The sequence below is a fragment of the Pocillopora damicornis genome, chromosome 4 (genome assembly GCF_964200805.1).
Source record: "Pocillopora damicornis chromosome 4, jaPocDami1.2, whole genome shotgun sequence".
Classification (NCBI taxonomy): domain Eukaryota; kingdom Metazoa; phylum Cnidaria; class Anthozoa; order Scleractinia; family Pocilloporidae; genus Pocillopora; species Pocillopora damicornis.
The window spans coordinates 20,922,879-20,946,320 of record NC_142673.1 but is presented as its reverse complement, the minus strand read 5'-3'; the positions used below and the strand labels follow the sequence as shown (position 1 = coordinate 20,946,320).

The window sequence follows — 23,442 nt, the reverse complement described above, 5'->3', positions numbered from 1 at the left end:
TAGCTACAGACTGATCATCTCCGACTGATGTGATTTTTGACCTGTTTGTGAGATGAGATCTAAACCATGGGAAGTGGCATATTCGTTTGCTTCTGAAGTAGGTAATGATCAACCGTGATGCTTGGCTCAGATAATTCCAGGAAAACAGCGCCTGTAAATTGGCACTCGCTCAGTGGTAAGTTGACCTTTGTCATGTTTGGCTGCTTTGATTCATTTGGACTTGGTTTGGTGACGTTAAAGTAAAAAGCACTCTTTGACTTCCGTTACCTTTCTAATTGTCGTCAAGCGTAAACAAAGTTATTGCTGGAGATCTTTGACTCATAGCAAACGAGAGTTTGTCGGTTTGAACAATACCAAAGTAGAAAACTCTTCATTAGTGCAGTTTTTAATTGAGTCTCGAAGGTAATTCTTGATTGCTTTGGTTTTGCATAACTTCGCTCCTTGAATGATCCAGAAAACTCGCACCACTGTCTCAACTGGTCGGATTCAAAACTTACACAATTCGTTATTTGGTCACTCGCGTTTTCCCAAATTTTTTATGCAGTTTGCCTGTCCTTGTTTGAGTTGTCATGGGCTAACGAAGATGTCGAGCGTAGCTCTGACTGGCTGTTGTGATTTACTTTGGTTTTGCTTTTTTGAAACTCAACTGAAAACTGTTCTAACCTGTTATTATTTTTCACAACATACTTTTCAAGAAATTAACCTGAATAAAAGATCACAAATCTGGAGACAGAGATGTACCAGATATGTGGTATTTAGTATCTACATAACAAGTGCGTAACTCATGACAAATTTTGTTTAAATGACGTAAATTAACCCTTTTACTCCCAAGATCTGAATGTTAGTTCTCCCCTCTAGCTGCTACCCATTTCTTTGTAAATTAGTTATGAGAACTTGGTGCTAGATCAAGATAGCAGCTTCTATTCTCATCACCTGTTAGCTGATAAATGTATGGATATTGCAGGGAGAAGTTTCATGTTGATCACTTTTGGGAGTTAAAGGGTTAAAGGCGTAATGAAAGCATGAAAACATACAAGACGGGGTTGAATAGCAGACGAAGGTTGGCTGAACCAACAATAGAAAAACTATTCTGTTTATCTTTTGAAGTAAATTTTATAAAATTCCCTACCATAAATTTATCTGTTTCAATAAGTAGAAATCTAGACTACTGAGATTATTCTGATGGGAATTGATACGAAAATATACGCGTTAGCAAGTCGTTGAATTAGTAAATATCACTAAATATAATTACCATTCAAGAACCCACACTTTCCCCAGGCCAGAAGAGTCAGAGCCAAAATTCAATGTATAAGCTTAATGCTTACTACATGTACCACGAATAGACTTTCTTAACCAACGGTGACGACTTATCCTTTACAACTTCAATTAACGGTCTTACTTTATTGACGCATGCTTCCCCACAATCTCCTCTATAAAAATTCCTTGATAGGCTCTCTGTCCGAGCAACTTTCTTACACGTTTACAAATTACAATGGAGGGTGGTAAAAACGTGCTCTTTGTCTCCCTTTGGGGTTAAGTCTCAGAAAGCAGGGATGGTTTTAGTTTAACTTCCAAGTTAAATGTCCTGTGCTGTGCGCGATATCAAGACAACAACTACCAAAATAACTTGAAACATTCCAATTGTCTTGTCAAAGTGGGCAGTTTCCTTGTGCGTCGGGTTCTTCCACAGGACACTCACAGTCGCCGGCGGGACCATCGTTCAAATCTTCATCGCTGCTGCTGCTACTGTCAGGTTGATCAGGCAGCAGCAACTCTTCCTGGAAATTAAAAACAATAACAATTTTAAAAAGTGGTTCTACGGCGTTGTTGAGCTTTCAACTTCAATTTTTTTAGTGAGTGTCAAAAGTAATCTGGGATGGCTTTGTTTTTACTTCTCTTCGCTCTAGGATTGGTCTAGACACTCGCGCCAACTTTTTTTAAACCTACCAGATTCAAACTACAACTACCAGCGACTTGACCACATGCATTTCCTCACGTTTCATACAGTCTTCATGCCTTTACTTTAAGATCTCACTGGCTCCAAGTGATATTTCAGATTGACTTACGTCCTTGCTTTGGTTTAGTTCTTGAGATACTCGGATCAATGTCAATATCTGAACAACTGCGCACCTACCCCTTCCCTAACCCATTATTAACCCTAAGTTATTATCAGTTGACTGTTGTTGGGTTAGGGGACGGTAGGTGCGCAGTTGCTAAGATACCAACAGTTCACCAAATACTTAATCGTAAAGCGTTACAATCTGTTCCATTCCTAACTCCCCTAGTCAATATTTGGAGTATTCGTGCCTCTTGGTATTCGTTTTTCAAAAGAAAGAATTTTATTTCTCATCCGGCTTCTCTAGTATGCCTCCTTCACAATTAAAAAAACTCGAAATAATCGCGAATCAAGTCCTGTACAAACAGATTGCAAGCGTATGACGAATTAAACTGTTAATACCTTGTCTCTAGTATACTTGAAATATTTTAGTCGGATGGGCTCATCTGGATTTCCATAACGAAGGAGTCTGAAAAAAAGCCCAAATGATAAAGCTACTGACAAAGCACTTTGTTGCAAATAAACCAGCAAAATTTCAAAGGAAAGAAGCAAATTAATTAATCTTCCGGATAAAAAATCCGGTACGCCCCACATTTTTCATGTTAACTCTCAACTGATAATTTCTAAATTACTTTCTATTTCTAATTCTGTTTACTTCAAAATACTAAGTCACACAAACATTTCAAGATGAAGAAACTCTTACGATTTGTCGGTCCAGAATGGTTTTTCTTCCAAACTCCAGTCGCAGAACATGATCAAGTACAAAACGAAACACTTGAGCGTGACGTATCCAACGTTCTAAAAGAAATCAAGATGTGTAAGTAATGGTCTAAATCATCAAGAGAATTTTCTGCATCTAATGCTGAAATAGCATTCTCTAGTCTCTCAAGGTACACTGAGAAGTGAACCGTGAAAAAAAAAAACAAAAACAAAAAAAAACAAAACCATTGTCGAACCCACTTCGTATCAAATAATTTAACCCTTTAACTCCCATGAGTGACCAAGACAGAATTTCTTCCTGCAATGTCGATACAACTGAACTAACATTATGAGAACTGTACCGTTGACAATAACGAGAATTACAAATGTGATCTGGGAGTTAGAGAGGTTAATCGAATGTGACTGAGATGTAATTAGTCAAACAAGACAGGAGCGCGTTTTCATTGAATGTTGTAAAACCTTAACAAAAGTAATCCAAACTGTTCATCGCAATAAGGGAAGATATCTAAAGGAACGACTCAAGTTCCAGAGCACAGACTAATCCCGCATTGCTTTCGACACTCAGTTGAAGAGTGTTTGTATGTCATCCCAATTACTAATAGGGAGATCTTAAGAGGATAACCAAAGTACTGGTGTCAATGACGGAGAAACATCAGCTTTCAAGTAATAAGTACATTTGTCATTCTGGCCGGCAGTCAACAACAAACTACAGCTAGTTCCATGCAACATCACACTTCCTAGAAATATTAGATAATTGGAATCAAGTGACTTACCGTCCCTGTGCACTTATGGTTTTCAGGGGAGGGTGGGTCAGACAATGGACCGTGCGTACAGATCAGCTTGGACTTAAGACCCTAAAACAAAGCACATATCTATTGAAGCCCTAGAACAAATATTGAGCCACCTAATCTGAACACTATGTTGTTTTACTGTGTTGCATTTTGGTGAAAAAGAAGCATTTTCATCTGTTTATGCAACAACCGACGAAGGGAGTCTGTACATTACGAGCCGAAAGCTAGCGATTTACGAGCATTTCAGGTGTTTTTTCCCAAAATCTCAAGAGGGTCATCGTGGCAAGAATAAGGTAGGGTCGTGAGAAGCTTTTCGCTTTGCTTTCACCATCCGGCGCTGCCCATTTACCAGCTGAAAGCCTGAAACATGCTAACTGCTTACTAAATAGAGGATTATTCCTTAGCACACTTACCTTGACGTTAAACCTGCTGGGATCAAACTCGTTTACACTCTTGCAGCCAGAAATACCAAAAACCTCGGGATCTCTTTGAGCCAGATGACAATTTCCTACAACTTTTTGCCCCTTGTCAATTTTGTAAACACCAGAAGAAGACTTGACGAAGAATGCTCTCCTGAAAATGGTAGACAAATAGAAAAGGTATTGAGATATGTTAGTTGGTATGCCAGTCAGAGAAAGAGATCATATGACGATACCAGTTAAAGAGAGGGTGAATATGGCTGCTGGTAAGACCGGAAAGGTTTGTGCGTTATATTTGGTTAAATGTTTTCGATCATTGCTGGAGTTCATAGGTGTAGGAGTAAAGCTTACCTGGCGACTCCAAAATACAACGCCACTGGTGGATACATCCTGAGAATCTGGACGAAAAAAGGAAATATAACCCAACGAAAAGCCGAGGCAATGGGAAATTTGTTGAAAAAACCAACAAACAACTAAAACAGTTATAAGAAAATGACAACAACAAGTCGTATGAAACACTAAGAATTAAACGAGGGCTGACGAAAACTATCCTCCTGTTACAAGAAACATTTTTCGGTAAACTGAAAGAAGAAAAAGCACTTTTTTTTTCCACACAAACTATTACGTTTTCCTCGGGTAATAGGAAAACGTTCCCATTGGCCTTTTTCATTCTGATAGTAACTTCCCCTTTACATATCTGCAAAATAGCCTCTTGGTATAGTCAAGGGCAAAATGGCAGGTAGACTAAAATTCGAACGTTCAGCGCACCAAAACACCTGACTATGAATCGCCAAAACAATAAAGCTGGAAATTTTTTTTCCTCTTTTTGGTTCTCAAGGAAAAGGAAAGAAGCACATCATTTAAAATGCCAGTTCCCTTGAAAGATGTTGCAAAGTAGAGCTACCTACAGTACAGCGTAGTTACTATTGGAAGTCTGATGGTCGGTAAAATAGACCTTTTGCAGCAGTCGCTCTGTAGATGAGAGCAGACGAGGTCAATATTTCAAGATGCTAGTAATTACAACGCGTTTCAAAGTTTAGCGTAATATTTAAGAACGTGGCAAACCACATACGTCTCTTCGACTGGGTACAGCGATTATTCCAGAAACATTTACCTCGCAAACTAAATTATCTAACTTCTTCATCTTATGGAGTGTTTTAAGATTCAGTCCTATGGGTCCCAGGCATTCTCGGATCTCCTTCTTCAGTTCATTTCGTTCCTCACAGGACATGATGGACAAGCGCGCAGCTCCTGACCGCATAGCTGCTCCTGTACCAGGGGCGGCATTAAAGCTGCAAAGACATTGCAAGTAAGTTAAGTAATTTGAAGCGCTTCTCGATCGTGTGTCGTAAATACTGCAGCCTATCAGGGCAAACAGAAATTTTGCCAAGAGGGATTACTCCCTACCATAATTGCTGTGGCTGCCAATGTTAGGCCAATGTTAGGCCAATGTTGGGCTTTACCAACTGAAGCTGCTTTACTGTAATCTAGTTTACCATTCCCATCGTTCTTTTTTATTAATCAAGTGAGAACTAACTCTTCCGATCAAGTAATTAAGTCACCATATTGAATGGGTAGGCGCAAATGACCACTTCACTACCACCTCCTCAGTACATTTCTTTATTCCCTCCAACCTAGGCTTTACGCGCTCTCACCATCCAACATGGCAGGTTCAACACTCGAAATACTTCTGCTATGTAGGCTAGCTATAGAGTCGCTTCATAACAAGGAAGTGGCAACTTACTTCAACATCCACAGAATCTCCAACACCGCCTCATCCTCTGTCAGACCGTGATTAGCTGCCTCCTTTAAGACTGGATCAATATCAGGAGCATTTGCTATGGCGTCTTTCAAGTGGTTGAATGCGTGAAGGGCTTTCTTGTATTTCCCAGATGGTTTCCCGAAGCACGTCCTATAAACATGTTCACATTTCAATTTACATTATTTCTCAATAACTCTTTACGGTGGCTAATTTACGTTATCAGCTCAGTTGATAATACTTAATTACCCTGGTATACTCTCCTACCGTCGCAGCACCACAGTTTCTTCACAAACTTACCCCCTTCAGTCAGTCAGTCAGTCCCCTGAACGAGGCTATTTGTCTTTCATGAAACTGTCATGCTGCGTCAGCGGGAATTGTGAGAAACCAGGTTGATTTGCAAGTAAACTGCAGTTATTAAAGGTTGATAAAGTTAGAAGGCCAGTCATTATCAGTCATTCACCTCCAATAAAAATGTAGTTAACGCTTTCCCTCCACACCTCCACAATCGAGGACTGTAAAATTATTAGTGTATTGTAGAACGGGAGGTTGGCGGGGGAGGGGGGGGGGGGTTTCCATTGAAGGGGATCCTAAAGTAGCACTAGCACTAGCACTAGCACTAGCACTAGCACTAGCACTAGCACTAGCACTAGCACTAGCACTATCACTATCACTAGCACTAGCACTAGCACTAGCACTAGCACTAGCACTAGCACTAGCACTAGCACTAGCACTAGCACTAGCACTAGCACTATCACTATCACTAGCACTAGCACTAGCACTAGCACTAGCACTAGCACTAGCACTAGCACTAGCACTAGCACTAGCACTAGCACTAGCACTAGCACACTACTGGTATTTGAAGAGCCTCTCGGGCCAGTGTTTTTTCTACCTTTTTTCCTTGATGAAGAAGGGTGCGGGGGGCGGGGGGGGGAGGTTGAATGCAAGCTAGGACTCCCTTTTCTTGTAGCTAGGCCATTGCAGTAATTGTTATGGCATGTGTAATAATAGACCTGTGTTTCAAACAGAACAGGCTAAGTTCATCGAAATAGTGAACGCGGTTCGACGTCACAAATATCACATTCAGAAACATATCTCCACTGAGGACTAAAAAAAAAATTGATCACTCGCTTCAATCGAAAATTTGTTTCAAGGCTTCTTACTTCTCCTCTTTAAGAACTTCAAATCTCCACTGCAAAAAGCTGTGTCCACTCAGTCGTATCCCAAGCATACTTTCACTCAGCACGTCCATGGAAAGGTGAAGAATTCTTTCCTCCCATTCCTCCTGACTTGGATTTCCCATACCTGAAAGGAAATTAAATTATGAAATTACGAAATCACGAAAAAAAATTGAAAATTTAGCTCGTGCAGTGATATATTCAAACACGTTTTGCAGCTTATTCTAATTAGATAAGGTGGCAACACTAGCAGATTCAGAAAGATAAGAAAATATATCTTTGCAATCAAGTAAAGATGGTATACTGCATCGTGGTGGTTATGTTTGGAAGTTGGCGGCATATTCTATCTCTCGATTGAATTGTGAGCAAGTCATGTACCGTGAGCAATGTAATGTAAGATATCCTGAGGAGGGGGGGTTTGGAGGATTTTTGGTGTCTCGATAAAATTTACCTGACCCCCACCCCCTCCCCCCCCCCCCCACTGGCAGTTAGTTGGAAATTAATTTTCTATTCTCCCCCCTTTACACTGATCCCCGACTGATCCCCTCTCCGTTCCCCCTGAAAATCATGTGATCACCCCAAAATCAACACCCCCCTCGTGATAAATAACGACTGGTCCCTAAGAACGAATCAAAGAGGACGCTTCAGATAACGCTCTAAGGGTTTTCGACCGAGTGTATAAGTAGCTGGATTGCATTGGTTTGTATCTCTACGTCCTATGATTGGTCAATAAAACTTCCGCTACCCTGTAAATCAGTTACACGAAAGACGTACACCAACTTGGTGACTTGGTCATTCACGTTCTGAAGCACTCAAGGCCGTGTGCACAAAATTTACTCAAGGTGCTCATTGGCTCTTTGAAATTCTCAGCTTTGTTCGAATTGGCCTTTGTGATTATTTTGGTTTTTGCTTAACCTCTCTTTTCTGACTCAAGCTCCTTTCCCCTGGGAGTGTCAGAAATACATTTGTTCTTACCCTCTTTGAAATTCCATTTTATCAAATGTTCCGGCATAATGTCCATGATGTTGGGTATGAGTCTCCCCATTCGCAGCATATTTTGTGAAACTGCGATCAGAAATCCCTTCTGTTGACTGTGTCGTTCGCCGTTAGAAAACATGGATGGTACATGGTCCCCCAAAAGGCTTTGATTAAAACGGAAATTTCCAAATCCAGGTTCTTTTTCTACCTAGAGAAGAAAATTGACACAAAAAAAATATTGTCTTCAACTTGGGGAAACCCAACTGTTGCGCCTTGAGAGAAAAGTCACAGTTAAATCCTAGAGGTTCAGTTCGATTTCTTTCGAATATTCCTCTGACTGTCTATATCATCTACATATCAATAGATTTTTAACTAGCAGCATCAAGCCCATTGAGGCAAATGGTACAGATAAGCAGAATTGCCTCTGCAGTCTCGGGTAATCTTCTTTCAAATGTCAGGTAACTGTTTGTTATTCAGTAATACATCATTTCGCCCACCGTTAACCAAACGTTTTGAGGTGAATTCAACGAATGGAAGAACACGACGCCGAAGATGAGGAACAAAAGGAGACAAGAAAGCCATCTTGCTGGGGGGACACCTTTGAAGAAAGAGTAGAAGCGTTTTTCCCCCTGCATTTAAACGTCAACTACAAAAATTTGGAAACTGTGACTCAGTCACAAAATCGCTGTGTTACGAATAACAAAGCCTCTCACCAATTTTTGGTTGAACAAGCACTGTATTCCTTCGTGATCCGTTAGGGCCACGAAAGGTGCACCAAAGAAACTGCATTTGAAGACGCAGCTGTGAAGGCTCTCCATGCGTCTCTGGAAGAAATGATGTCCTTTCTGCCAAAAAAAAAAACAACCCAGAACTCAAGTCATTCAGGATCCAATTGGAAAAATTTAAGTCGCTGCTGCCTTTATGGGAACGGGCGTTTCCCTAGCCGCGATACGACAAAGCTGCGGTATCTTATCTGTACCTCGACTGGAAATCGCACTTTATTTTTTCTGAAACCTAGTTTTAATTGAAAGTTTTGTCAGGGCTCATGCGATAAATATAATTGATTCACAAATTGAACCTCATGACCTATCTCTCAAAGTTAGCTTCGAAAGCTACTCTGTGTGAGTTCGCTCTTTTCACGCGCAATCATAAGTCGTAATTCGAGACAATAGTCGATAGTTTGCGTTCCTGCCAGAATTACTAAATCCCCTGCACGACCTATTGATTATTCTACTAACAACCTACCGTTGCCAACTCAACGATTTGTGGTACTCTGCCACTGAAGGATCCTGGGATGGGTAGCGGGCTAGGCTCGCCATCATCTTGGTCATCATCTTTTCGGTAAGCGTACAGCACCCGCTGACTGCAAGTATAGAAGTATGTAAATCATTAGAAGTACATAAGAACTCCGTAACACCCTTACACTTCCAGGAGAGGCCACGAGTGATTTCTGCCTTCAACGTAAGTAAATTGTGAAGCAGAGAAGAAGTTAGATTTAAACCTAAATCCTCAGGCCTAAAATTATAAGGAAAGTATGACAAACACTAGGCAGATATTGTATCTACTGAGATGTATTGGAACTGTTGAGATCAAACGGGCGGGATAGGTTTAAAATTACAAATCAGGCTAAACTGCGAAAAATAAATCAAATAATTCGTCTCAATGTCACCGATGTTGAGGAAGTCAAGGAAATTTTAAAACATTACAACGTCAGGCCAAGACCATCACCATTTGTAATCACCCTCATCCCCAACAATATTTGCGTCACTCCAATTATTCCGTGCACTTGGCCAGTTTCATCGTTGGCCGACAGATCGAAACGAAGTAAGAAATATCTCCACTTTCATACTAATGCGAGTACAGTTCTTAACAAGTTGCACTCAGGCTGTGCTGGTCAAGACTCTCGATTATGATCGATCAGTAATCATCATGCAGGCACAATCTCTTCAATTACAATTCAAATTACTTTCCATCCTTTTTCCTAATATTCATCTGGGAATATCGAATGCTCTCTAAATCTACTCGCAAGGCAATTTCATCCACGACATCTTTGGTTTCTAGGTTACCGTGATATTGCACGCGACACCCATGCCGATTCCTACATAAGTGCTAAACCGCGGAAATGAAAATAGTATCTTTTCAGGATTTCGTTAGTTTTGATTTTACTTCCTACGTCTTATATTGTTTCAATGAAAGCGAAAGGCCCCCTTACCGCAAGACAAAATCATCAACGATATGAAGCGTTACTATGATGTTATTCTGAAAACGTTTCCTGCTCATGGGAAAGAAAATGACTCTCAAGGATTTTTACTCGTTTGATGGAAGGATTGTGGGACCAAAAGAGGGGCCGTTTTAAGACCAAAACTAAAATTTCACCCTTGGCGTTTTTCCATTCGTCACTGAAAGGTGCAAAATCCATTCGAGTATTCAGTTGGTGTCGATAAATGTGAAGTCAATTGTCAAACAAGTTATTAACAAATCAAACTAATTAGTAATTACCCACTGAGCGATTAGCATACGAGTCAACTCTGCAAAAGCGCGCTTTATCTTTCCCTTCTTGCGTCTTAGGCCGTAATCAACAAGAGAAGGTAATCAGAGGTAACTTGAAGCTCAGCTTAACAATCAAACATTTCTGTAAACGTGACAAAGAACCTACTAAAAACTCCCGCCGCAAGAGGTCACGCAAAACATGGAACGAAACCGACAAAATACAATACAAACACGACACAACGCGGATAGCTTTGACTCGAGGTCATTCACTTTCTGTTCGACCTTACTAGAGGCAAAAGTTCGCGGAATAAAGCGTCTTCCATGTAGATACTGTCCACATTACCAAAAGATTCCATGTAGTTTGTGCTAAACCTCGTATGCTTCATATGACGGTGCTTTGCATTTCCTTTCGCCTAGGCATTTTTGACAGAATTAATAGCTATGACATTTGAAAATTGTCAAGTCCCTAACAAGAGTAAACATTTATTACAAACGCGCAATCGCTATTGCTGAGTTTGCTCTGAACAGTTTTTTAATTTATATCGAGGTTTGAACACGGGTCCGCTCGCCAATTTTCAAAACTTCCTATCACGTTTGATCTTACAATATTGATGAGACCAACTGATTTTCTCACTCGTTTTCTTTAAGATCGCAATTGCGTTTTCAAAGTCTCTAGTTCTCAGAAAAACACTTCAATAACAGATAAATAATCTCCAAAGTGTGGTTAAAATTTGTTTTGAAATCTCTCACTGCGACTTAATTTGCGGACTGATTTGATATCGAATAGCTCGCTCTGCGAATAACTGAATCAATACACTAACATCTGATCGGTTCGTTACTTGTTTACAAGCAGTTTCGACTGTAAAAAACAAAGAAAAAGAACAATTCAGCATCTAGCCGATTAAAGAACAGCTGTGTAATTGCAGTTTAGGAGATGAAGGCATCCGCAATAGACGTTGTTTTGATCGCGTAGTTACCAGTGATGTAGAGAGCCGATAGTGTGATGGCATGAATAAAATCACGCCAAGAAACTATCTCTTACCTTGAAAGCCCGCGTTGGAGCCACTTACCCCTAGTAGGGGCAGGGCTTACCTTTCCTCGTGACTTATCCAATCTGACTGATTATTCTAGTACCATAAAAAAGCTGTAACTGTTGTTGTTGAAACGTGATGCCACCGGGCGTAACAAACTCAAGCGAAGCTGCGGTGACTCGATTAACTAACTACTTATGCATGAATCTCGTACGCGCGACGTGATCTTACGTATTTACAATGACGTCAGTGAGGGTGGGCAGTCTTTTGTAAATTAGCGGGTTGTTGCTTAACTGAGCGTTAAATTTATTTGCGCTTTTCCAAATTGCCTCGATTATTGCCATGGATCTTTCATTGTTTATTTGCTTTGCGTGGGGTAATTTGGCACTTGCTTCCTTACAGTATTGACCGCAAGTGTTATGTTTATCTGCTTCTTTTCTGCATCTGCCGCGAACTGCTTTTAAATCAGAGATCAGTAATCGAATGGCAGTTTCCGAGAAAGACGAATCACTGAATAAGTGCAGCAGTCCTATAAAATTTTGCGTCGTTCTGCTATATTTATTTACCCCTACCCCTCTCTATGCGGGTTTAGACGTCAAGTTACATTTCTCTTAGTTTTTAAAGTTGCCTCATCATAACCTCGATCGATGGGATCAAGTTTAGTGGCAAAATGCCCATTAGATAAAAGAGGGAAAAGTTTTCAGTTGAGACTCAAATAGGCTCTCGAATATTCTTGATTCAAATTTCATGACGGCATTGACAGATAAATATGGTTTTATAATGCTCTTATCATCGTATATCTTAACACTTGAGTGGCACTTTTGCATACATACCTCAACTGGTAGAGAGTGCTTATCATTTTTAGATCAAGTAGCAGGAATTTTATATAGGCCGTTTTTATCACCAGCTGTCAATATATTTTTTTTAATACCGACAGTAAAATGGATTGCTTTTGTTGGTTGAGGATATTGCTTATTAGTTGTCGGTGAGTACAGTTTTATACGGCATTTCACGAATTTCAGCTCAACTCATGTGATCCGAGGGCTACTGTTTAGTCAGATGACTCTTAAGAGCCTCTTCGAATGATGAGAAGTTCGAGAAGTTATTTTTTATTCTCTTTCTTATAGTGACGAGACATATTATGAGTTCTTTCTTTTCTTTTACTTTATTTCATTTCAATTTTAGCTTTGAGGCAAAAATTAAAAAAAAACACTAGTGACCTTGGTACTAGCAGAAAAAAGGGAAGCACTCTTCTTGAATACTGCACATTTTTGCATCTTTTCCTAATCAAATGGGATTGGAACAAATTTATACACTGGTTCTCGTAATGTAAAGCTTACAAACACTGACTTAGGGCTTCGAGAAGGCTAGAAATAGATAAATAGATATTATGCTGTTTTGATAGCATAGAAACTGATGTTTCACTCTTTCAAGCAGCTAGCTTCTAAGAAACCTAACCTCACTTTCAGTCAGCGAGCTTGCACGTCTGAGATGCAACGGAAATAGGATTGCCCCGGACTTCTGAAGTTAGCAAACGGTCTCTGTTTAACTTATGCTTATCACACAGAGTCTAATACGCTGGGACTAGGGTGATTGAACAAAAGTGCATCAAGTTTTTTCCATAGATACTATTCGATGGCAAAGTGTCCTGGCTATCGGCCGAGTAAGAGAACGCTTTTTATTGTGAAGTTATATTTACTTGACTTCGTTTGGCTTTCGTGAACTATCGAGAGCTAGTTACCCGGATTTACTTTACAAGTTGATGACAGAAAGATTTGGCATTTTTTACAGTTCCGGTTGAAATTGCACGTATCATACTTTTGTAAGAAAATTATGGGAGATATGTTATACTTTCGTAGATATGTTTAATATAATCCTAAAATTAACTACTCAGAAGTGTTTTAAGAAGCTTTCCTTCATAGTCAGTGGATGTATCAGGTAGAAAGAGTTTAAAGAAGCTCCATATATTAATCATTTAAGCCGGTATTGTTTTTAATTCTTAGTGCCCTGGGGACTGCAAATTTAAATACTGGCGTATTTTTGTATTCATGAACACAAGGAATGCAGATCAACGCAAAAAAAGAAATAGTCAGACAATAAGTAATTAAGATGCCAAACTTCGAGGAGATTGATTGAAAATTGATCTTACTTTAGACAAGCGCAAGTTTGGAAGTAAAATCACAGACAGGGTATCTCGACTTGGATGAAAGAAACCTCTGACCCTGCCCTACAAGACAACTCAAATTAAACGGATGCCGCGGTATCGTTGTAGCTAAGCTCGAAGCGAAAATAATAAACGACGTATGTTATTAAATGAACGAAATTGCCAACCTCTCTCCAGGAGCTTCCATATTGTAAATCTTACTCGATTTAGTCTGACCCAGTTTGTTCTCTGGTTATCGTTACGGCTGCACCATAAGTTTATGTATCATCAAATTGGAATTGACGTCCAGTTGAACGATGAATAACCACAGTGCAACCACAATGACCCCGGAGGGAGGTGATTGGGAGGTGATTGGGCTCGCTCTTGATTAGCCTGTATGCTTCACTGGTCACAGTCAGACTCAAGCCCAGTGCGGCCGCCTGCAACAGCAGTACGGCCCAAATTTATTTGTTTTGTTTGTAAACGTCGTAAACATTGACCCTTTATAATATGTTTTCAGGTGGTGCGCTCTATTGAAGGACACGGAGAGAGAGGGCGAGAAGCGGGGAGGAGTGGGTGGGGGGAGGTAAACTTGATAACGAGCCGCTGTTAGAGTCGAATAATTTCAAGCTTTGAGTACGGACTAGACTCGAAAGAACGGAAGAATATACCTACAGCGTGAGACAGGAGGGAGATTTGTTATGAACTTATTAAAAGACAAATATTATACATTGATTTTCTTTCATCCTTACTGCTTTCAATCGAGGCAGAAGGGCTAGCTTTGGTGACTAATAGGAAAGTTGAAGTTCTCTGGACGCGGTTGGTTTATCGAAGGACAGGGCTCACCTAGGAGTGACAGGAGTGTTTACGGTCGACAATTAAAGCTAGTTTCGTCAACATGTTGAGACTTGGTTAAGGCACCGATTGTGAAACTCCTGAAAATGGAAAAGACAGAAAGTGGTCATCGAAGTGGAAAATTTTTTAAATGAAAGCGAAATGGAAAGAGTCTGACGCTCGCGTTCACAAAATTTCGCGTTCTATGTTCTATCCACTCAGGGAACGTGGGTGGATGATAGCTCAGCAACGTAGTAGTCTAAGCGATGGTTTTCGGTTCGGAGTAACCCGGCTTCGATTCGAGACTACCTAAGCATCTTCTACCACTAGTTAAAACCCCCACAGATGCTTACCGTGAAATAATCTTTTCGACAGTTTAAAATAATTCGGCTTTAAAGTTAGAGATTTAATATTTCAGTGGCTGTCGTTTAACTCTGATTAGCGGGCTGGGTAGCCCCTTTTTATATGGAGGTTATTGTTAGCTTTGCCAGGAAAGTTCTGACAATCCCTGTGACTGTAGCAATGTTATAGCCGTGTGGTTAAACTCAGGTCTCCCCTAGAAAAAGTTACCAAGGGACATGAGCTACCTTTTTCAATCTACACTTCAAGAGCGTAAACGAAGAAAGCTATCTAATGCTAGTTACGAAATCCACCGCCCAACAAAGTTTGAGAGGCCTCCCACGCAGCTGTATTGATTTTTGACCAGTCACGAAAACGGAAAGCTTCATTCGCGTGTATTCCCCTGCCTTTGTTCAAATGACTATTTGGCTTCATTTAGCGTAACAAGTGGAAAGGGCGTTGAGTTCCAAAGAGAATAATTTGTGTTCAGTACTTCCGTTCTCAGATTACGCAAATGTGATTATTTCGTATTGCCGTTTTGTAGACTGACAGCGTAAATTCCCTAAAAATATCGGCTGATGGTCGGCGTCGAGGCACGAATTCAAAGCAAAACCTAACCGAAGGAACGATACCGTCTGCTACAGAGGATTTGCGCTGAATGAACCGGCTGATGGGTTGTGCCAAAACTGATTTGATCTCAGAATTGAGAGAGCTCTCGTGTTTTTTCAGCTCTATAGGTGTTACACAAAGGTGCTGAATGGATAACTGGTCTTCTTTGACTGGGAAGGCATCTGCTAACCAGCTACAGCACAACCTGCGATGGGACGTTCTTTTTTTTTTTCGGGCGCCGAAAAATTAACAGTGTAAGAGTGGGCGGTGACTGTAGCGCTGCTACGCTTTGATGCACCCCACCAAAAGAAAAAAAATCATCGAAGGACACCTGGAAAAAATTTTCTCAAAAGACGTGTAAGCAGTCCTGGCATAGATATTTTACACTGAAATAGGTAAGGGTTGATTTAAAACTTTCACCATACCAGGAATTTTTGGGTCCCTCTCCTCTAGAACAGCGTGTGGATTCTATTCATTTGTTAACCTCAATAAGGAAGACACAGGAGACGGGGCCTACATAACGGCCGAAAAAGCCCTCAACCTCTTATAAGTCAGTATAGCGCTCTTCTAGATGAGCCACCTCAGCAGAAGTTACAATGAGGCACATGTAGCCTGCGCGCGAAGCAAACACTTGATGCCCGGCGAGGGCGATGTTTCATGCAGCAAGATCAAGCAATTAACAGATAATAAAACACCGAAAAAAACCTTGAGAGCTAACCACCTTAACACACCCTTAAAAAATTTAGTGATCAGGTTCACTAGGAAACGGAACTTTGATGTAAATGTTGCACAACACATATAGTCAACAAGCATTGTTCACGGCGTATATTATTAGGACTATCATTCGCAATATTAACTTGTTTCACTAATAAGCAACATATTCCCAAGTACAATTACTTTCGGGACATTTGTTTCACCCGTTTTCGTGTCAATAACTTATAACAGCCATCCACAGCCGAACTTTCTAGTAAGAACCATTTAATATTGAGCCTTCATTTCCCAAAAGAGAAATAACTGGTCAAACACTATCAATGTCTCATACTGTTGCTTAGCAACATAATTAACCCTTAACATCTAAAGATCTAATCTTTGGTAATTCTCCCTTTTAGAAGCTGATCATTTCCCCACAAGTACGTCAGGAGAATTAAGTGTTATATCAACAAGCAATAACATTCTTTTCACTCTTCAACTGGAATGATATTCATGTGAAAATTACTTGTGAAAGTTGAAGGTTTAACTGAATCTTGACTTTGCTAGCACCTGACCCTTAATCTCCAATAATCTGAATATCAATTCTTCACACAATCTGAGTTAAAAATTTTAGCTGCAAGAATTTGGTTTTTATTCAAACAATCTCCCCTACTCGATATTTCTCTTTTTTCTTATCACCTTTCTGCATGATAATATATATTAAATATTACGAGGAGAAATTCCTTTTTGGTCACTACTAGAAGTGAAAGGGTGAGGTAAGTCAATTTCAAAGTAACTCTTTGCTCTGATATAACCGTCATCTCATAAGCAATCTACAAAAGTGTTGAGCTCTTACAACCCTCTAATAACAGATACATGTATCACTCTCAATAAAAATGAGCAGTACAGAAAATACCTGTGAATATAAACCTATGGGACTTTATCATACAAATGAACATCTTTGGACAAAACCTTCAGTGTAACATAGATGACATAGAAAATTTTTCTGACACTACATATTTTCTGAAACTGTCTATTAAAGAAATCAAATATTGTCACAAGTGAATATCATAATAATAAAGCAAAAACATGAATAGAGCGAAATATTGGTGTACGAAAATAAACTCTATCTTAATTATAGCTTTATGGTTGTGGACAGATATGGCAAAATGTTAACATCCAAGTCCCAGTAATTAGTTCTTAATTCTTTCTTGTAGTGACTATACACTTTTTAGTGACAGAGATTGATTAGAGGATTTGGTGTTCTTACAAATGAATATTAGCCCCTCTTTCTGATAAGTCTGTTCATTACAATCACTTCTTCACTAGATATCATATTAAAATTACTAAGATGCATTTTGATCACTTCTGTTAGTATTAGTAAGGGTATACATGAGTATCACTTCAGGGATTCCAAATCAAATGTCTAAAAACACCATTTGAAAAGCTAAAATCATGAAGTGATTGCCAGAAGTAAAGTTTGAAAAACCAGAAAAAAAAAAAAGCAAAAAGAGGGGAAACACCAAAAAGAAAATTTTGTGCCAAATTATGCAATCCTCCATGCAGATGTTGGTCACAGTTCACCTTAAGGCCATAAACATTTAGAAGTGAAAATGTTGCAGCTTGGCACAGTATTTCACAACCAAACACATTATCACATTAACACCTATAGCCACAAATTTAGATGCAAATTGTCTTCTGCTAGCCATGGAAACCATGGTTGCACCTTTGAGGGCTGTTTTAAAATTATATGTATAACTTCTACATGTGGCCTATAATGATGTGGAATTAGAAAGGAAGGAAAATAATGGGTAAAAATAAAGCTGGCAAAAATAAAAATTCCTAATTTAGATTAGCGTAAATTGAAAAAAATTATTTTTGACATTAATTAGACTCTAAGCCCAGCGATCTCTCTGTCGCAGCAGTACTTCCCATTTCTGTACTCGGCATCTACACAAGAAGCTGTACACGTTACAAAATACTCCTTGATCAAACGGATTCACGTCTTCACTGAGGGTCTTCAGGTATGAAATTCTTGAGCGAGACATATACTCCCAGGTTGTCTGAGCAGTCACCATCAAATAGGAATGGCAGTAGAATAAAAGAAAAACTACAATAAAAGTAAGACCCAGCACAAACATTGCAAAAATCAGGAAACCATTTGCAAGGAACCAGGCCAACCACTCTTTCTTGTACATAAAAGCATACCTAGGAAGAAAAACAATCAAGAGTTTTTAGTGCATCTGTTATCTATTTATACAATCATAAAGAGCCCAACCAGGTGATTTATTGTCTATTTGTCTTAAACCACTCCAAACTATGTCTTTTACTTTTCATTTCCTTCAGACTTTATCCATCATACTTCTTCTCCGACAAATTGTGAAAACTTGTTTGAATACCTTATAGAAAACCCTAGAGGTATATGGCGAAGCTCAACCACCGCTGGCTTATGATCATAGTGACTGCCACATTTATAGTCATTTTAAGCCAGTCATTTTGAAAAGAATAAAAAGTAGTAATTCTTACCAGGTTATTTCAGTGGCCCATGCAATTAGAACACATTGAGTCAAAAGAAAGCACCAAAAAAATCTGTGATTTCTTTCCCCAACACAATTTCCAAGCCAGGGACAGTGATGATCATATCTCCGCACACAACGGCCACAGTCCTCACAGTGTTTGGCTCGCAGTGGCTGTAATATGGCACAGTATCCACAGCGCCGCAATCTAGCACCACCAAAGGAAGGAGTGGCTAAAATTTTACAGGATTCTTCAGTGCCTTCTTCTCCATCTGACTGGCTCTCTGATTCATGTTCTGCTTTCTAAGTGATAAATTGTAAAACTATTAAACACGGTGTATCCAAGAGTCATTGGGTAACAGTATAAACTCCATTGTTATCAATGCAAGAGCATCCTTGACTCCAATCATCATCATCAAAATGGATCCTTAATTCAAGATTCATTGAGTGCCTCTCTTAGAAAAAAATAGACAGTAAAAGACTGCATGTGGTTACTGATGTAGCACAATGTTTATGGCATTGAAAAGAACTAGAGGTTGTATCACAATGTCAGGTTGTGTTGCAGAATATTTGTCTCACATGCAAAAGAGTAAACCTGCCACATCCCACATATTTATGAGTACCCTGTCCCACAAGAGTAGGATCATTCAAGAATATATTGTCTGACAGACATTCAAGCAATACTCAAATGGTAACAAATAATAATAATAAAAATAATGATACTGATTACAATTGTAATAATTATAGTAATAATTTAGAGGGGCTAACTCGAAAGCCTCATGGTTCCCATATCCTCTGGGCTCCAAGAATGACTACCTAAGTATGCTTCTTTTAATTTTGCCTGCTAATTATAGATAATTTCTCATTTTATTCCAATTCCATTTTTTATAACTTTTGTTTCATAAAGAAAAAGCATCAGCAATTTAGTATATTCTGTCATTCTGAGTCTTAAGATATTCTGCCATCCAGCCATCCACTGTTCTTACTTTCCATTATTCTGTTGAATAACCCTAGGAGTCGTATTTTGCAGCTTGTTCACTTAACAAATTTAGTGGCTCTTTTTGACATAAGTTGCTGATTCAAATGGTAAAATGCTTTTTTTTCAATGGAGACAATTTTTTTTCAAAGTTTCTCTGATGGGCAGATCACATCTATTGAGATATTTCTGCAAGGAAAAGTTTTGATTTAAATTATGTGTTTCCAAAGGGTCTTGATATTAGCAGGCAAGTCAAGAATTTAAAGAGAGCAAAAAACTTTTAAAACAGAAAGACAGAAACTTCTGTCATCTTCAGTTAATTAATGTACATTTAGCATTGGAAGTTGAATTATATAGTAATTAGAAAAATTCTAATTATGATAAATAATGACAACAAGAAAAGAGGTAAAGCATGAAAGTGTGAGAATTAAAAGGATAGTTTTAGATTTACATGGTGTAACTGTTAATTCAAGGATGGTTTTTCTCTTGAATATGAATAGCCTCTTTTATCCTGAGTTGAAAACTGGTAGAGGCATGATCCAAAACATGGAAGCTATCTGCTGAACACAAAGCTTTGTGTTGGTGGATGCCACTGTGGAATTAGTTTAAAATGTTGATCATCTTTTGTAGTGTCACAGCAAGAACTAAAAAGATTAAATCTTCAGATCTGCATAATTTGCTGATTTAAACAGTAAAATGCTCTATCTTCAAAGAAAAACTTTTCCTCTAAGTTTCATGGTGTGCCAATATTGGAAATATCTTGATAGATGTGATTAATCACATCTATCAGGATATTTCTGCAAGGAAAACTTTTGTTTTAAATAGTGTGCAATTCAGAAATAATTGTGACATGTTTTTAATTATTGTCCCTTGCTGTCTTCCATAGAGTCACATAATGTGCTAGTGGCTTCATGCCAGAAATCACAAAAGGAGAGAACTCAACTGTGTGTTTAGTGCACATGTGGAACTACTAAGAAACTTCAAAACTAACAATAAGTAGCTCCAGTAAACATTGGGTCAAAACTGAGTTGGGATCACATTTGTATACTACTAGGTAATAACATGATTGTGAGTGCAATCTTGTATTAATGAGCACAACAAAATTTTCCAAAGACAACAAAACTGCACTAGCCCAATTAATGCAAGTGCAATTTGTAGTCTTTCAAAAATTTACAAGTTCTTAAGACACCAAAATGCAACAGGAATCATGTTATTACTTGATAACAATGTAAATGAAAAAACATCATGGAGAGTCAAGATAAACAAAATTTGAAAGTGTTTGCAAGCTATTTGTAATTTACACTCATGTTACAATTTTGCACTTGTGTTACATGAGAATGTACTCATTTTCAACCAATCAAGTACATGTAATTTTTTCATGTACATTATTACTATTGTTACACTTTTTCATTCACTGATCTCCACAACATATGTGGCTTCGCCTCCTTAAGGAGACAGTAGCCACAAAATTGAAAGAGTCCTGATGAAATTGTGTAAATCTGAAACAGAATCAAGTGAAACAAACATGCATGGACAAAGTGATTACAAGGAAATATCAATGGTAAATCAACAATATTCAATATTGTAGAGAAATAATGGTGGGGTGAATTTAACAAAAACACACAGACTCAAGAACAATCAAAAATGTGTAGTCTGCTCTATGTGGCTAATAAGCCTTCTAAAGAGGTGTTTCTTAATTCCGAGTTAAATGATGAAGTTCTAATGTCACATCACAATCACAAACATCATCAACATCATCATTAATCATAAAAACAGCATTTGCAACAACTACTTAACAAAGTCAAAACTCTAAAGAGATCCAGACACCTCGAGGGCAAATTAGATAGTTGAGCTTGGTGAAGAATTAAGAAAGAAGTTTTTTTCGTCTTGCCAAAAAACATCTTTCTTAAGAGCAAATTACTTTTTATCCCTTACAATACCAAGATCTCATAAGTAATTCTCTTTATTGACTACATGCACTTCTTCTAAAAACAAAACAAAAATAGAAGAACCTTCTTGTACATGTTGTAGTTCAATTTTACCCCCAGTTCAAATTTACTTTTCTTTTGTTTTTGGGTATTGTAATGTATGATAATGAGTTTAAAACAAAGGAAAATAAAATTTGAACTACCAATAAAATTGAACCACAACATACACGATGAAATATCAAACATTTGATTGATTGATCTCATTTTAGTTCCATTTTGTTAATTATGATGCTGTGTAAAATAACTTCGGAAATGTAAGCCTTGTACTAAATAGAAGCATGCATTCATTGGATAGCTGAAAAGGGGCAATCTTACGAACAGTGTAAGGCCATTTGGGGATGAACAGAGATACAGGATGTATATTGTATCTTCCCACAAGAAAACATTCGGCGTAATCATAGAGAAAACGTTTATTTAATGAGATTTCCAAGAAGTTTTAATTATCAACGACTTGTTGAAAATAACATCTATATTCAATATGTCGGTTTCTATTTTCATACTTTTCTTCCCAATGATTTAGTTTGGTAAATGTAAGTATTTATGTTGACGTTTTCTCATCCGATAGTGATTTTTTCCGCAATTAGTTTCCAATCACGAAGTTAGACTCATCCACTCGATGAGAGACAGACCATACCTACTTAACAACAGGGAAATACTAATTAATAATTATACAATTCGAGCAATTAGCGAATAAAGATTTGTGTATTCAATAGCGATAGAACTGCCTGTGTTTACTTTCGATTCCTGTGTATTTTGTCTTGATTGAGCACGTACATAGCGAGATCTCACCTCAAAAGAAACCATTATACTTTTTTCGTCACTTATTTCAGCAAAACCAGGATCCATGCAGCTTGCAACAAAGTAGAAAATGAAACCGATGAAACAAAGCGACATGAACGCTGCGACATACAACCAGTTCCCATCAAAACAAGCTCTTCTAAGTTCTGAAAAAAATATGACGGCAAATTTACATAATACACCAAAATACGTGTGGAAATGTCTACGCTAGTTATAGAGAGCATCAACCTTGGTTACCTGTATCTTTAAGCACTAGAATAAGGACAATCCCGGTTGTTAGAGATACGTGAAATACCCGGGAAAGTATCCTTTCATGACAATTCTTGGCCTCCATCTTGGAATTATTTTGAAATTAAAGAACATGGTATCGCGGGCTCATATCATTCTCTCGCCTGATGTAGTGGCCCGATCGCACTTCGAACAGTGATCACGGAAGTCCGTAAACAACTGAAATTTGGTACTTTTTACATGGAACATAGCACCGTAGTGTGTTGTAACGGTGCCTATCAAAGAGTCATAAAATTTATAATATAAGTTAACTTAAAAAGCAAATATAGAGGAAAAAAGAAGGATAATAATGCGATATTTTTCGTTGGACCATATCCCCAGGGGTGCTCGTGCCTGATTCATAATTCACGACCAGTCGAAAGGTTATTGGAGATCTTCCTATCAAAGGTGTCTACACACATTGAATTACAATTTTATTTTCCTTCCAGCCGATGCTTTTTGAGAACTTTTGTAGTTTACGAGTGAAAAAGGAAAACAGTTCTTGATCTTATAAGAAAAATGACATGATAAAAAATGCAAAGGAACTTGATTAATGGTGTTCTATTAGGAAAAAAAATCGGCTTTGGGTCTTTCGTAAAAGACGATAATCAAAATAAGAAATTCATGATTTCCAAAAACTTTAATAAAAGAAGTTTTCTTGTAGCATATCGCTTGATAAACTTAGCAAAATTACACCGCTACGCACTGGCAAGGAACAAGTGTGAATCTGATCGGATCGATGAAATAAATAAAATTTCTCCAGTTCCGGATTGATGGGCGGAAGATATTGACTTAACATTGATAACAGTGGCATTTCTCAAGAGGAAGTTGTTAGTTCAGTGGTTGATATCTCGTAAAAA

The 23,442-nt window shown here is 38.4% G+C and overlaps 2 protein-coding genes and 1 long non-coding RNA gene across 4 annotated transcripts; 1 reads left to right on the top strand and 2 right to left on the bottom strand.

The window, feature by feature from the left end:
• Nucleotides 1–369: 369 nt before the first annotated feature.
• Nucleotides 370–13,999, bottom strand: LOC113686878 (uncharacterized). 2 transcript variants are annotated; one of them, XM_027204554.2, is made up of 13 exons: nt 13,754–13,999; nt 9,147–9,264; nt 8,615–8,746; nt 7,899–8,109; nt 6,909–7,050; nt 5,731–5,898; nt 5,101–5,278; nt 4,338–4,384; nt 3,981–4,140; nt 3,550–3,630; nt 2,760–2,854; nt 2,459–2,525; nt 370–1,778 (listed from the first exon to the last, which is right to left on the bottom strand). In XM_027204554.2, the coding sequence occupies exons 1-13, from the start codon at nt 13,771–13,773 to the stop codon at nt 1,650–1,652; spliced, it is 1,548 nt and encodes a 515-aa protein (XP_027060355.2). In that variant the 5' UTR covers nt 13,774–13,999; the 3' UTR covers nt 370–1,649. The 2 variants fall into 2 exon arrangements, with proteins under 2 accessions (XP_027060355.2, XP_027060356.2); XM_027204555.2 differs by lacking the exon at nt 13,754–13,999 and adding an exon at nt 11,434–11,664.
• On the top strand, nt 12,271–14,292 carry LOC149047232 (uncharacterized). The gene is made up of 2 exons (XR_016186111.1): nt 12,271–12,407; nt 14,086–14,292. It is a non-coding gene; the product is annotated as an uncharacterized LOC149047232 (long non-coding RNA).
• Nucleotides 14,293–16,146: 1,854 nt separating this feature from the next.
• On the bottom strand, nt 16,147–22,722 carry LOC113686882 (palmitoyltransferase ZDHHC12-A). Its single transcript, XM_027204562.2, has 4 exons — nt 22,553–22,722; nt 22,307–22,461; nt 18,564–18,856; nt 16,147–18,245 (listed from the first exon to the last, which is right to left on the bottom strand). The coding sequence occupies exons 1-4, from the start codon at nt 22,647–22,649 to the stop codon at nt 17,933–17,935; spliced, it is 858 nt and encodes a 285-aa protein (XP_027060363.2). The 5' UTR covers nt 22,650–22,722; the 3' UTR covers nt 16,147–17,932.
• Nucleotides 22,723–23,442: the final 720 nt, after the last annotated feature.